The sequence below is a fragment of the Notolepis coatsorum genome (assembly GCF_963971535.1).
Source record: "Notolepis coatsorum genome assembly, chromosome: 3".
Classification (NCBI taxonomy): domain Eukaryota; kingdom Metazoa; phylum Chordata; class Actinopteri; order Aulopiformes; family Paralepididae; genus Notolepis; species Notolepis coatsorum.
The window spans coordinates 101,911,912-101,928,006 of NC_140167.1; the positions used below are offsets into that span (position 1 = coordinate 101,911,912).

The 16,095-nt window shown below is 40.3% G+C and overlaps 1 protein-coding gene across 3 annotated transcripts in view; it reads right to left on the minus strand.

Annotated features, from left to right (window-relative positions):
• The window catches only part of gpm6bb (glycoprotein M6Bb), a 130,467-nt gene that overhangs the window by 21,280 nt on the left and 93,092 nt on the right, over positions 1-16,095 (minus strand). For all 3 annotated transcript variants that reach the window (XM_084311583.1, XM_084311582.1, XM_084311584.1), the window contains exons 2-3: positions 9,973-10,159; positions 7,363-7,519 (exon numbers count right to left, since the gene is read on the minus strand). In XM_084311583.1, the coding sequence (XP_084167709.1) occupies positions 7,363-7,519; positions 9,973-10,159 (344 nt within the window). The remainder of the gene's footprint in view (positions 1-7,362; positions 7,520-9,972; positions 10,160-16,095) is intronic.

Sequence of the window (16,095 nt, forward strand, 5' to 3'; positions counted from 1 at the left end):
TGTGTTCTTCCATGTTGCCTGTCACCAGCCCGTTGTTGTAGGCTGAGGTGCGCACTTTCAGAGCCTCACGGACGGATTTATCTACCCAGGGCTTTTGATTTGGGTAGATTCTAATTGTGGTAGAGGGGATTGTTTCTTCTACCAGAGTACAGACAAAGGCAAGCACCGTTTCAGTGTATTCGTTAATATTGGCTGTGTTATCACGGAATACACTCCAGTCTGTGCATTCAAGTGCAGCTTGGAGTGTCTCCTCTGACGTCACAGTCCAACGCTTAACCTCTCGCGATACTACCGGCGTTCGCTTGAGACTCTGTTTATACTTTGGCAAAAGACAGATGGCGCCTCCTTTCGTCTTTTGTGACTCTTCTGCCGTACGGTCCTTGCGGAGAACAAAGAAGTGATCTGCCGGTTCTATTGCATGATTTGGGACGTCTGGAGACAGCCAAGTTTCTGTGAAACAGAGGACGTTGCAGTCCCGAATGTCCCTCTGGAATTGGATCCGTGCTCTGATGTCGTCCAGTTTATTTCCTATCGATTGCACATTGGCCAACAATATGCTGGGCAATGTGGTTCTGTGTCGTGATCTTTAGCTGTGAGTGATCAGTTCTAGTCCTTGGCATCACATTTGCTGCTGTCCTACATCCCTACTGCTGTCTTTAGCACTGCGCTCGACCAAATAAAGTCTTAGTCGACTAATAGTCAAAGGACTTAGTTGATCTAATCGACACATCTGTAAAAAGTTTAGTTTCCCACGTGCGGTGATGCAGAGGGACCTCTTTAAAACTACTCCTCAGGAAATAACTCATTCAGTGTGGAAAGAATGTTCAGGGGTGTTTATTGATCTCAAGAAAGCTTTCGATACGATAGACCATTCCATACTATTGTCAAAGCTTCACTCATATGGGGTGAGAGGAATAGTGCTAGACTGGCTAAAAAGTTACTTAGATAACAGGCAACAGTTTGTGAACTTCACTGGAAACGTATCTGAACATATGCACATTGAATGTGGAATTCCACAAGGTTCAATTTTAGGACCTAAACTGTTTATTTTATATATCAATGACATATGTGAAGTGTCAAAACTATTGAAATGTGTATTATTTGCGGACGACACACATTTTTACAGCTCAGGATATGATTTAAAAGCTTTAGCAAGCATTATCATGCAGGAAATGGATAAATTCAAGAAATGGTTTAAAGGGGACATGTACTATAAATGTCATTTTTCAGTCTCTAGCATTGTATTATAGTAATAGGAGTTCGTATCAATGTGTTTTAGTGTCTAAATACCATATCTTGGCGGATTGCTCTGATTCAGCTCAGATCATTTCCTTCTCCAGTAAATTAGGCCATCCTGATTTGAAGGCCTGAATGACGTTACTCAGGCTCTGGGTAGCAGACAGTGATGTGATTGGCTCTGTGGTTGTAGCTAATGCCCGCCCACAATCTACATAGACTGACTGTACACAGCGAGTGGAAAACCACTTCCTCATACTCTGCGTGCACTCTGGAGGGAGAGAGAGAGAGAGAGATAGAGAGCATTCAGGAGCACTTGGGGGGGGGGGGGGGGGACCTGCCGCGCCACACACACCTCCGAACTGGAGAGTGATGGAAAGAAAAAAAGGAAGAGAGAGGGAGGAAGGGAGCCCCCCCCCCCCACAAGCTGGCGAGAGGCAGAGAAAAAAAGAATGGCCCCTCTCTCTCTCTCTCTCTCTTCTCTCTCTCTCTCTCTCTCTCTCTCTCTCTCTCTCTCTCTCTCTCTCTCTCTCTCTCTACCAGTCTGTGTGGACTGACTGTCACTCAAAGTGCTTATGGGCGGAGCCAGGCCATAACAGCCTGAAATCTTGAAGCTGAAAAATTATGGTTTTGAGTACTTGATTAGAAATATAAAACAATGCATTTTTTTTGAAAAAAAACGTACAGATGTCTTCAATACACTCACAGGAATTCTGTAAAGTTGCCTACATGTCCCCTTTAAGGAAAATAAATGTGAAAAAAACAAAGTTTATGATCTAGAAAAAAAGAGGGAAATGTTGTAGGCATTAATAGATGGAGTTAATATTGAAAGGGTTACAGAACTGCGTTTTTTAGGAGTATTGCTGGACGAAGGTTTGACCTGGAAACCTCATAATGCACACGTAAGGAAAAAAATATCTAAGAGTATTTTTATTGTGAATAAAGTTAAATATGTATTAGATAACAAAGCAATGCGAACATTGTACTGTGTACTCATATTGCCTTATCTTAATTACTGTGTGGAAGTATAGGTTAACACCTATAAGAGTAATATAAAACCACTGTATCTCCTACAGAAGAGAGCTATTAGGATTATTTGTAAAGCAGACTATCGAGAACACACTAACATATTATTTATTAATTCTGGATTATTGAAATTGCAAGAGCTAGTTAAGTTACAGACATTAGTAGTTATGCACAAGGCCAACAGTAAAGCATTACCAGCCAATCTACAAAACAGGTTTGTCCTCATATCACAAAATGAAGAGCATAGAAGGGAAGGTCATTTTAAACATCAGTGTGGACAACCCTGAAACAGATGTGTATATCAGTGGTGGGAGTCAAACTTTAAAATTGTCTTTATAATGAGTTGAAGTACTGTAAAAATATTTTCCAACAAAAAAATACTTTTAAAGACAGAACAATGGGTCTCATTCCCGAACGAAGTTACGACAAAATATTTCGTCTTAGCCAGATTTCGGCCCATTTAAGACATATTAGGGCTGGGAGTGGGAGTCCCCAAACTTTCCTGAGATCTTATTTGATCGTGGCTGAGAGCAGATTTAAGAGTGCTGAGGAGCACACTTAAATATGCTCTCAGCCCACGATCAAATCTCATGATTGATAGACTAATTTAAAATGTTATTATAACTTGACAGACTGTGTTCTCATAGTGATTCCTTCACGTCAACGCTACAGGCCTCCTTGGAATTAATTACTTAATCATAATTAAAATAAATATGACAATATTTGTACGATAAGAAATTACGCATTTGATGTCGGAAAAATAAATAATATGGATTCATCTGATCACAGGGCAGCTGCTTAACCATATCTGAACCAGCTATTTTGGACAAATGTATAATTACTTTAATTACTCAGATATTCAAACACAATTATGCAATTATTGTGAAATGATTGAAAATAATAATAATTTAATGCCTTCTGTGGAATTTGCATTTCTTATTTGTTACACATCTGTTTTAATGATTAATTATATACATTTGAAAGAATGCAGGTCAACATGCAATGTATCCCATTGATTGGTATACAATGGGACAGACCTTTGTTTGATTGATTGATTGAAAACTTTATTAACAGATTGCAGAATGGGTACAGTACAGTACAGCTCAATTACATAAGGGAATGCAGACCAGAGAAAGAATTTCGTCTTGTTTACATCAGGGTCCCCCATTTTCAATTCATCATAACATATATGACACACACGACACAGATAGACAGTACTGCTACATCTATACATTTATGACATACCAGATTTGCAAATACAGTACTGTTTGTGATACAAAAAGAGTCCAGAAAAGAGAGTACATTTGACGTAGAAACTGTTGGAGGAGGTTGGGTAGGAGGGGTGGGTGGGGGATAGACTTACACTGTACAAGCAAAACTGTACATTGGAATATTGACAAAACCATACTTGGTCATTTACTGTACATTGGAGGGGGTTGATAGAACTATAAACCTGCATTCCTTCGAATATATCATTAATCAATTAAACTTATATTGAAATACACTATATAGCCTATACACCAACACTGAAATGACAGTGGATAAATAAATAATGCATTAATATTCCATAACAAGTCTTGTGTGCGCCTACGAATGAACAGTAGCCTATGGGCTTAATTATGGAATAATAAGCCGCATACTGCGTTCATTCATTACGCCCGCCGTAGGCTATATATATTATATGTCATTCATTCATTCATATGGGCGAGCGCGCGTGCGTGTGTGTGTGTGTGTGTGTGTGTGTGTGTGTGTGTGTGTGTGTGCGCGCGCGCTGCGGCAGGTGTGTACCGCGAGCTGTATATGATGCCAATACATTAATCTAATCTAGTTTTGATGGGCGCAAGCGTGATTACGAAACCTAGCCGCATTTCTCGGAGACGCTCTCTGATTGGCACTGACTGACGCTAGGTTTCGTAATCACGCGGCTCGCAAAGCACTTCCGCCATTCCATTTCACACAGCTGCGTCACCAGTTGCCTTATAAGGAGATATGGAGGCGTTGTTTTGTATGCAAATGAGCTGAACGGGAACGCGCTTTGGACCGTTTCAGCCACTTAAGACATATTACCAGCACGTTCAGGACTCAGAGTGTACTTGTCATAGATTATGTCTCAGTGGTTCCAAGATAAGTCTTCCAGAATATATCTTTGAAAAATTTTCGGGAATGAGACCCAATGAGATGAACAGCAGGTATAAATGTCTTTGTATCTGATTTTATAAATTTTTTGTTTTTCCATGCATCTGAGGTTCGTGACAACGTTTTTTTTTTTTGGTAGCTATAGCAATATTATTATTATTATTATTGTTATTATTATTACCATTATTATTGGGTCTCATTCCCGAACGAAGTTACGACAAAAAATCTCGTCTTAGCCATATTTCGGCCCATTTAAGACATATTAGGGCTGGGAGTGGGAGTCCCCAAATTTTCCTGAGATCAGATTTGATCGTGGCTGAGAGCAGATTTAAGAGTGCTGAGGAGCACACTTAAATCTGCTCTCAGCCCACGATCAAATCTCATGATTGATTGACTAATTTAAAATTTCATTATAACTTGACAGACTGTGTTCTCATAGTGATTCCTTCACGTCAACGCTACAGGCCTCATTGGAATTAATTACTTAATCATAATTAAAATAAATATGACAATATTTGTACAATAAGAAATTACGCATTTGATGTCGGAAAAATAAATAATATGGATTCATCTGATCACAGGGCAGCTGCTTAACCATATCTGAACCAGCTATTTTGGACAAATGTATAATTACTTTAATTACTCAGATATTCAAACACAATTATGCAATTATTGTGAAATGATTGAAAATAATAATTATTTAATGCCTTCTGTGGAATTTGTATTTCTTATTTGTTACACTGTTTTAATGATTAATTATATACATTTGAAAGAATGCAGGTCAACATGCAATGTATCCCATTGATTGGTATACAATGGAACAGACCCCCCCCCACGACTTTCGCCGTTCGTGGCGCTGGATGTGTTAAAGGGAAACACCACCCAAATGAGGAATTCCAATACGGTATGTTATTTCCATGGACAAGGAAAGTTAAATCAATTTGTGAACATGAGCTACTCCCAAGCCAGAAATCAGAGAAGTAAGACTCAAACCTGTGACATCATCAGGTATAAAGTCTGGAAAGTCTCCATTGATAATGAATGGGAGACAGATTTTGTGGACCCACAGAATATTTGTTTTCTTTTTTAATATCCAACTGAGCTTTATTCTATAGTGGTCTTCTCATCTCTGAGACAGTACAATTTAATGTACTCGTATACTCCCTAGGGGGCACTGCTCACAGTGTCATCTATAGACAGTTTCACTGGAATTCTGTTACACTGTTACAGTTTGTACGCAAGTGTATTTCAGCTATTGTACTGAATTTGTATGGTCTTTTATTTTTACATTGTCTAGTTGAAACAGTCTACAACATCTCTCCCTAATCATTGAGCAGCTTCAGACTATGTAACTAGGGTTGGGCACCGAAAACCGGTTCTAATAGGAACCGGTTCCTAACTTCCGGTTCTGTTTTTTTTTACTTTAATACCCTAGTTACAGTACAGCAACCAAATTAAACTGTATCAAGTCAACTGAAAATGTGAATAGTATGATTTTCTTTTTGAAAAAAAAAAAAAAAAAAAAATCTCCTTCGAAATAAGCTGTGACCTGTTTTGACCTGCACCTCAAAGAATCGGAATCGAGAATCGTCTAGAACAGGAATCGATATGGAGAATCGGAATCGGAACCGGAATCGTTCAAATCCAAACGATGCCCAACCCTATATGTAACACGTATGGCTGTGTGATGACTTTACTTGTTAGCAGGTCAGTGAATACCACGATCACAACACCAGAGGGAGCTCCACAAATCATGTAAAACCCAGATTCGGCTCAAACAAGGGACTAAACACGTTTCGCAATTATGCCACATCAATGTGGAACGCCCTACCCAAAGCTGTAAAGGAATGTGAATCACTACCCACTTTCAAAAACACTCTCAAAGAACACCTACGGGAGACTGCAATTCGAAACTGGCCCCTACAAATGTCCTAACCCAGTTGTACAGTAAAGACCAAGTATGGCCTTGTTAGTATTCCAATGTACAGTGCCCCCCCCCCCTCCAATGTACAGCCCCACCCAACCCCACCCCACCTACCCAACCTCCTCCAATGTACAGTTTCTATGTCAAATGTATGTCAGTATTCCAATGTACAGTGTACAGTGTGTGTGTCCCCCCCCCCACCTCCAATGTACAGCCCCACCCAACCCCACCCCACCTACCCAACCTCCTCCAATGTACAGCTTATATGTCAAATGTATACACTCTTTCTGGATTTTTTTTAGTATCACAAACAGTACTGTATTTGCAAATCTGGTATGTCATAAATGTATAGATGTAGCAGTACTGTCTATCTGTATGTTGTGTGTGTCATATGATGAATTGAAAATGGGGGACCCTGATGTAAACAAGACGAAAGTCTTTCTCTGGTCTGCATCCCCTTAACAATTGTATGTTTTGAGCTGTACTGTAGTGTACCCATTCTGCAATCTGTTAATAAACTTTTCAATCAATCAATCAAGAAAAGGATTGCACCAAGATAGCTTAGCTTAGCATGAAAGAGCTAGTCAGACAATGTCACTGAATTTCACACATACCTATTTATTATTAAGTAACCTGGTCATACGGCTCTATACTCTCTCAACACATGTAGATTGATATATAGATTCACAGGAAAGAAATTACTCACTGTACTTAGATTGTACCTACAGTAGGTTGTACTTTAGATTGTATATTGTATATATGTATAATGTATATTACTTTTTTACTTACTTTATTCTTTTTACTGTATGAAGCACACTCTCAGGGGCTCATACAGAACCAAGCATTTCACCGTATGTGTCTTTTATTGTGACAATTAATAAACAAACTTGGAACAAGCCAAATCGTGAGTGAAGAGACAAGTTAATGTACTGTGGAGTTGTTCACGTTCACTTATATGCTTTGGACCGTCTTAGACCACAGGAACAACACGTCCAACGTGTGGCATTTTAAATGTGGCTGTAGTTCCCTTTTTAACGTACCATTCCGCTGATGCAGCGTCCACAGATAGTGGTCTTGAACTCGCTGTGCAGCTCCTTGACGGCACTGGTGGTGTAGAAGCCCTCAGCCAGCAGAATGATCCCGTACAGGAAGAAGAAGGAGGCGATGCCATAGATAACATACTGCATCAGCTGTATTCTGTACAGGAAGGAACATCAGCACAAAAACATTATTATGGTCAAAAACATTCCTCCATGAAACCCAACATTCGAAAAACACATGAAAGATACCAGTAGCCTCTTGTGGGATGTTTCTGTTTAGCAGCAGTAGTGGACTGATTGAAATGGAGTGAAAGTTATTTAATTCCTAAAAAAAAGGAGACGGAAACCACGCTGGCGTTGTGACCTGGTGAATGAAAAGTATGTTGTTCTCCCTGCAGTTCATCTGAGGAAAGAGAACGTTTGTTTTTTAAGAATTTCCTCACTGCGGCCCAAAATTCCTCTAACTTGTTTACCTTCCTCTGCCAAAGGCTGATTTCTTTTTAGTTTTGTTTCCAGAGACACTTCACACACCCATCATTCAGACGGGTATTTGAGCCTCTTCAGCCGTCGTCGAGGAGGGATCATTCTAGTCTTATCTAGAACTTGTTTCTTCTAGTGATTGGATAAACGCACATCACCCCATTACTGTACATACTGTACATCTTCTAGGACCGATCACACCTTCACCCCACTGTAACTATAATAATATGGAAAGATGATAAGAGAAAATGTATAATATATATTTATGGCTTGTAGGACCACAGTTTACCCCACTGGGATAAGTAGCATGGGGCACTACAGTTATTTTGTATTACTCTTACTATTACTATTTTCCCCAATGAATTACTTAGTGGTCAAGTATACATCTAGCTTAAGCCCCTCATCAAAGACAGAGAGATAACAGGTGATGCATGTCTGGGCAAATCAGCTGCCTCTAGACATCTTAAATTAAACAGAGCACTCCCCAAGTCTAGTCTTAAACCACAACATAAAACATTATGTTCAGCCCTGTCTCTTCTCCTCTCTCCTCTTATACACACCAGACTAATGGATCCAGAGGTAAAAAATTTAATAAAAGTCCATATTAGGTCCGGTCTCCAGGAAAAACTGAATTTGTGAGAAGACATTGTCAGCTAAAAATAGCCCGCAATGAGTCATACTCATTAAAAGTCCCGCCCATTGATCTGATTTATCTGTCCTGGGTTTAAGTCTGCTGAAGCCTCAGCAAAGAGATGTAAACTATGAGAGAACCAAACTCTCCTGTGACTGTTGATACTGGTGTGAATGACAATTGACCTATCTCAATCCCCGGCCTCTTTTCTTGATCCTCAGGTTCGAGAAAAGAGCAAAAGAGGATAAAGAAAAGAGGTTGGGGCTTGAGATAGGTCTGTTGAAGGAACACACTTGGAAGTGTGTTAAGGCTTCTACTGAAAGTCTGGCATCGGATGAGGCAATGTGGTAGGTATCAGCTGACAGCTGTAAAGTATGCGTTTGGTTAACACGGATTACAAGTGTTAGCAAACATTGCAACAGGAAATAAACTTGGGTCCTTTTAGAATGCTATTGTTGTCACTTTGAAACCGTCGATACCAAGGTCACTGAAAAGATATACCTGAATTTCCCCCACGGGGATGAATAAAGGTTTATCTTTTCTTATCTTATGTCGACCTGTAAACCCACCCTCCAGTCACTAATATTTAGCAGAATATAAAAGTAGACTGAGGTAGGGTGACCATATTTTGATTTCCAAAAAAGAGGACATGCTGGCCCCAGCCTCGAGATACTTAATGATACTTTGCATACCCCACCTAGCGTACCCCACCTAGCGTACCCCACCTAGCGTACCCCACCTAGCGTACCCCACCTAGCGTACCACACCTAGCGTACCCCACCTAGCGTACCCCACCTAGCGTACCCCACCTAGCGTACCCCACCTAGCGTACCCCACCTAGCGTACCACACCTAGCGTACCCCACCTAGCGTACCCCACCTAGCGTACCCCACCTAGCGTACCCCACCTAGTGTACCCCACCTAGCGTACCCCACCTAGCATACCCCACCTAGCGTACCCCACCTAGCGTACCCCACCTAGCATACCCCACCTAGTGTACCTTACCTAGCGTATCCCACCTAGCGTACCCCACCTAGCGTACCCCACCTAGTGTACCCCACCTAGCGTACCCCACCTAGCATACCTCACCTAGCACACCCCACCTAGTGTACCTTACCTAGCGTATCCCACCTAGCATACCCCACCTAGCACACCCCACCTAGTGTACCTTACCTAGCGTATCCCACCTAGCATACCTGAACGTTAATGTTCTCCGTCACCATCTGGGCTCTATTATACACCAATCGCTCAAACCTTCATATCAATATGAGCCAGCAACCTTTACCAAATAGAAACATTTTCAAAAGTGCACGTCTCTCACTAACAACAGTCAATCTATCCACCTCCAAATCGGATAAAAAAATTGTTGCGTCAGTTGTCATGGTTACGGACAGACACGTGATTATAATACCCTCTTTGCGCTTTGAGCGGGGTGTGATGGCGACCGGTGGAGGAGGGGGGGGGGGTGTAATGACATGTATGATGTAGTGAGGACTCACACGTCAGTCAGCATGGCGTGGTCACTGGCGGTGGTGGAGAAGTGGCTCTCCAGGATGGTCACCGTGCCGGTGAGAGCCACGTGGCCGCAGCCGCAGAACAGGGCCACGCCCGAGAAGCACAAGATGGTGGCCACCAGCGACGCGTAGGGCACCCCGCCGAGACATTTGATGCAGCACTCGAAGCAACCTGAAGGAAACACAGAGGGAGAGAGAGACGAGTGTGAGATCATCGGCGGCCATTTTGATGCAGCACTCGAAGCCATAGATATCTATGTCTGTAGTGGCCAATGACAACATCCGTAAGACTCCTAGGCAACAAGTCTTTAGTCTTTAGTCAATTTGGTCTCTGTTGAGCAAAGCTTTGTTGGTCACTTATAGGGGTGGGAAAAACATTTTATACAGCGATATATCACACGATTTTGCGTGCCGATATTATATCGATACAGTGACTCAAAGTATCGCTAAAAAAAGAGAATAATTGACTTGATGCAGTTTGTTTGGGTAACGTTACTTGCATGTGACAATGACGCAGCACATGATTATGGGCCGTCATTGTTTCAGTACAACAATAGTATGTACAACATGTGATTATCATAGAAATATATGTTTTATTTACACAGATCATACATTAGTGATATTGGTTATCGGCCATAATGGAAATGTTAATATTGGTATCGGCTAACGTTTTCATATTCATATTCAGATTCAGATTACTTTATTCACCATATTATTGTATATACAAATGGAATGTGATTCGACATTTTACTGTAATAAAACGGATTGGAATGAGGTGAACAGACTGGAAACGTTATCTTATTAGATAGAACAGAGATGATGTATATATTCTTTGCAGATGGTAACAAAGTTTTCCATTGGGGACATAATTGATAGTTCATAATAATCAAGTTGCGGTCAGTGTGTGTTAAAGCGGCAATTGTTTCATGTACAATTGGCCAGTTTGTGATGCACACTAAATTCTGTGAATAAATACATAATTCCTGCTTCTTGCCTTTTTATGGGTATTTTTTTCTTCTTCAGTCAAACGGATATCGTGATGTATCGTTGATGAAATTCCTTGTAATATATTGAATATCGCAGATATATGTATCGTGATATCATCATTATTGACTGCCAAATATCAGTATCGTATCGGTCACTAGTATCGTCCCACCCCTAGTCAACTAGGAAATTATTATTTCCTGATAATTGAAAAGCACATCTCTGGTAAGTGGTAAGCATAACATCTCTGCATGATTGCATGAGGAAAAAATTAAATGTTAAATCAATTGGTCGTCAAAAAGAATCCTTTGACTATTAAGTTGACTGAGAATATCTTTAAGTCAAGAACAGCCCAATTTATGAGACAGGCCCACCCCAAGCAGATCTCACAAACTGACGTGGTAAAACAGCAGTGTCCGGTGCTCGACTGTATCTGGCCCTGTCCACCATCACAAAGAAGATTTAGGGGAAGATCTTAGAAGCTCTGCTCTGTCGCTGCACTGAGAATAAGTCTGTAATACGGTATGATGACATCGAGTGTTACTGCCATGCAGTGTTTACTGACCCAGCACAAGATAATATTACTGATCTACTGTGTATAATTGTATGACATTTATAGCTTTTAGCTGAATAGCATAACAACTGTTCACAAACCCCTGGACTCCATATACGGCGTTACTCTCTGTCCTTCGCTCAGTCGCATGCTGTAGACAGAGAGCGTGAACTAACCTCGACACTGAGGATGTTATGGTGAAATTATGCAAACGAGCGGTTTCATAACAAACCACATCGAAAGGTCATATTATTATTTACCTGAACTGATAAAAATGAAACGCTGACGTTTTTCAACCTTTGCTTTGTGACTCGCCGTCTCACAGATGGACAGGATAAAGTGTCAACGCAGAAACTGCCAAGAAACTGACATATTAGAGAAAACACTGTTGACTCTAAAGATGTCTGCTCAAACTACTTTACATAAAATTTTTGTCTTTTAGTCACGCTTTGAGGTGGTCTATTTTCTCCTTTGACGTGCATTATATACCACAGTGGTTTCCAAAGGTGCTCTTGCATCAGAAACCAAACTGACATGCATTACAGGATGTCACCACAGTCTATGGCTGACCTTCAAAGCTTTTTTTGGCAATCGAAGCTTCGGGGCCGAGCTTCGATTTTAATTCGAAGCTTCAAAAAAAAATATATATATATATATGTATATATATATATTAATTATAATACTTTTTTTCTTTTTTTCTTATGTTGTGGGACTTGTACAGCACTTTGGTCAACTTTGTTGTTTTTAAATGTGCTCTATAAATAAAGTGGATTGGATTAATTAATTAAGTAGCCCCTTTTCGTGACTGTGACGCAGCCAACAAGGTTTCACTCGGCTGCGCTGCCTGGGTGCAGTGGGGCTGCTCTCACAGCCAACGACATGACATTACATAATTATGTTGCAACCTTCGTCTATCAAGCAAAAAATTATATTATATTTAATTTATAATTATATCAGACAATATTCCCTTGGAGATGCATTTTGGAGGCAAAAAAAATTAAAATTAAAGTTTTTATTTTTTTTTACACTTCGATTTTTTTTTATGTTCGAAGCTCATGCCATCGAACGAAGCTTCGAAGCTTCGAAGTATTTAAGACAGCCCTACCACAGTCAGTGATTTTCAGTTGCGTTTGCGTCGGAATCAGAATGGACTTGGACCAGATGGACTTGCATTACAGTACCACAGTGGACACGATTGTTTTTATTTTATTTTAATTTGTTTTACCTTGGCTTGGATCCAAACACATTAGATAACACAATTTTCCCTAGAGATGTTCTGACTTAGACTATGCTAGAACATTTCCTGACCCATGTTTGGACCCAACCCACCGGTTGAGAAACACACTGATGTACAGTAGCAATGAATACAGTACCGTATTCAACCTGCTGTAACAACCTTAGAAAGTGTTCTATTTTCGTACGTAAGCACAGAATTTAGAATGTGTGTACGCACAGAAATATTGGGATTTATCAACCATGCGTACACGGGTCCTACGCACACTCCGTGTTGATAAATACCTCTTTGTTCTACCATCAATGCTTGTGCATGATTATCCATATATGGTAATGAAACACCCCCCATGGGATGTGAAATAATGGACTGACCCGAGCGAACTATGAGAAACTCCACAAGAGATTGTTCACTGAGGCGCTGCTGAACCAAGAAGACACAACCCGTGTTATGGGATAAATAAATGGCTGGCGGACTTGTACACAGTGATGTCAGATATCAACGGCTCCCTAAGACCATTGCTGCAATTCTGCCTGGACAGCTCAAAATACTAATAAAGACTGTTCGTTAACCACTGTTTGGCGTTGGTGTGTCATTATTATAACCATGCTGGAATATGAATTAGTTCGATTAGCTACCGGGTATAATATGATTTGTAGAGGCATATGATACAATCTATTTTGTTGTCGGTATTAGGTAGCCTATATGAATTACATATAATAGCAGCCAGCCCATAGCCTACATTATGCAACAGTAACTTGCGCATATAATAGCACATGGCACACGCACAGCCCTGCGAACCCTGCACAGTAAATAACTTGATCATTAATCAAGCTGTTGTATCTTTACGCTTATGAAAACATTAAATAACATGTATAGGCTATAGGCCGTCGCTTTGCATTAATAGCCTATATTCTCAAATGGCATTTAAGCCTATCCGACTCCTCGCTATCCTCGCGGACGGACCAGTATACCTTATATCATATCATATTCATATTCATATTCATATCATAGTTTACTCTATCAGCCTACCCAGCATGTAATACGTTCTTTGTTAGAACTCAACTCGTTATTATTTTGCGCATAGATTGCAGAAATACGGGAACGTTTTGATTTATATTTAAAAGGCTTTGACATTGTAAAACTAAATAAGTGAAATTCTGTAAGCAGAATACAAGTCATATATCACCCACACGATATATGCTACCTGTAAATATCCAGAGCATGTATGCTTTTCATTCATTTAAGACACATTTATTGCAAGGGTTTTGTAATACACATACACTCAACAAATAACCTCTGTTCTCGTTGCAATGTGTTTTTTATTCTTTCTTATACAGTAGGAAGGGGGAAGAACACTATATCGTGGGTGTTCTTATGACTTGTATTCTGCTTACAGCTTCGAAATTCCACTTGTTTCGTTTAACGTTATGTCAAAGCCTTTTAAATATAATCAAAACATTCCCGCGTCTGTGCGCAAAATAATAACGAGTTGAGTTAAGCGGAGCGCAGTCTGGGTCTGTATATTCCGATAACGCTATATATATAAACCATGCTGCATTCATTCGGAGAGAAAGAAAGACCTATTATTCCAAATGCTATTTATAGGGTTTTGACCATAATTACACTACTGTTGCTATTTACAATGAACTATAATGAATTACGGGCCATACAGAATGCACGGAAGCTTATTTCCGCGTTGTAATATTCATATTCTACCACCGGGCGCCAGCTACACATGCTCCGAGCTATGCGTAGATATACGCACAAAGTCAAGCACAAGTTCAAATTGATAAGTCCCACACTTTGCTTAGAAATGATCATACGCACGGGTTACGCACATATCTGTGCGTACGCAATGTTGATAAATGAGGGCCCTGGACCTTAACGGCCAGAAAACAGTGGAGATGGTGCATGGACTTCAGGCGGAAGGCAGCCCCCCCCCCCACCCCGATCATTCTGGGAGGCACCCCAGTGGCCTCTGTGGAGTCCTGCCGCTTCCTCGGCATGACACTCTCCCAGGATCTAAAATGCACTTTATTGTCTTATCGTTGTCTCACTGTTCTGTCCTGTTTTGCACTTTATTACTATTTATTATTATGTTATTCTTATTTGTGAAAAAAAATCATGCACTGAAATGTCGAATCACATTCCATTTGTATATACAATATGGTGAATAAAGTAATCTGAATCTGAATATGAATATGAAAACGTTAGCCGATACCAATATTAACATTTCCATTATGGCCGATAACCAATATCACTAATGTATGATCTGTGTAAATAAAACATATTTCTATGATAATCACATGTTGTACATACTATTGTTGTACTGAAACAATGACAGCCCATAATCATGTGCTGCATCATTGTCACATGCAAGTAACGTTACCCAAACAAACTGCATGGCCAAAAAATACACAGACACACACAATGGCAGCTGGGCAGATAAATAATCAGGCCCAGTTTTGCTCATCAGACCGATACCGGCTGATACTGATATGGTCACCGATATATGGTGCATCCAGGGAGCGAAATTAACTTTTTGACTCACCGGCCAGTGGCGGGTAGATGGGAAGAATCTACCCGCCAAGCATATTTCTTACCTGCCAAATTTTTTTTGATTAAAAAAAAATATATATATATATATATATTTTATATAATTTTTTTTTAAAATAAAATATATATTATATAATCATACTTGTAGTTGTATTATCTGCGAGACATCGCCACCACGCAATAAGTCAAAATGCTCGCTATCTGCAAACAGCTCCACTGTCTGTGTGTACTCTAGTAGCCTCCAGCTCCAAAAAGGATTCTCCTGTGCTGCAGCGGGACCCTATACTAATACTCTACATTCAGCATGCAAGGATTCTCCGGCGCTGCAGCTGGACCCTATTGGTATAATGTTAGGGTTCTTTGGTCAAATCACATTCATAAAGCCCTCAGCTACAATACGCATTGAATCAATGTTATAAGACATTGATATCAGGAGCTATCTGTAGCTACTGCTAGCCCGCTAGGTAACGTTAAGACAATTTAGTTTACTGGGACATATAGATCTAACGTGAGCTAGCTAACGTGAGCTAGCTAACGTGAGCTAGCTAACGTGAGCTAGCTAACGAGGGAACGGAGGTATTACTCGAGTCGACTATTGCTGGAGCATTTGTTGATATCAGTAGCTATCAGTAGCTAGCCAGCTAGATACCGTTAGACAATGCCTCGTCATGTATTAAACTAAAAGTGAATAGTTGACTGGGTCATTGTTTAAACAGTAACGGTAGCTCATGGAGGTCCGGTCTAGACGAGAGCAGACTGCCTCTCTGTGTTGATATGAGCA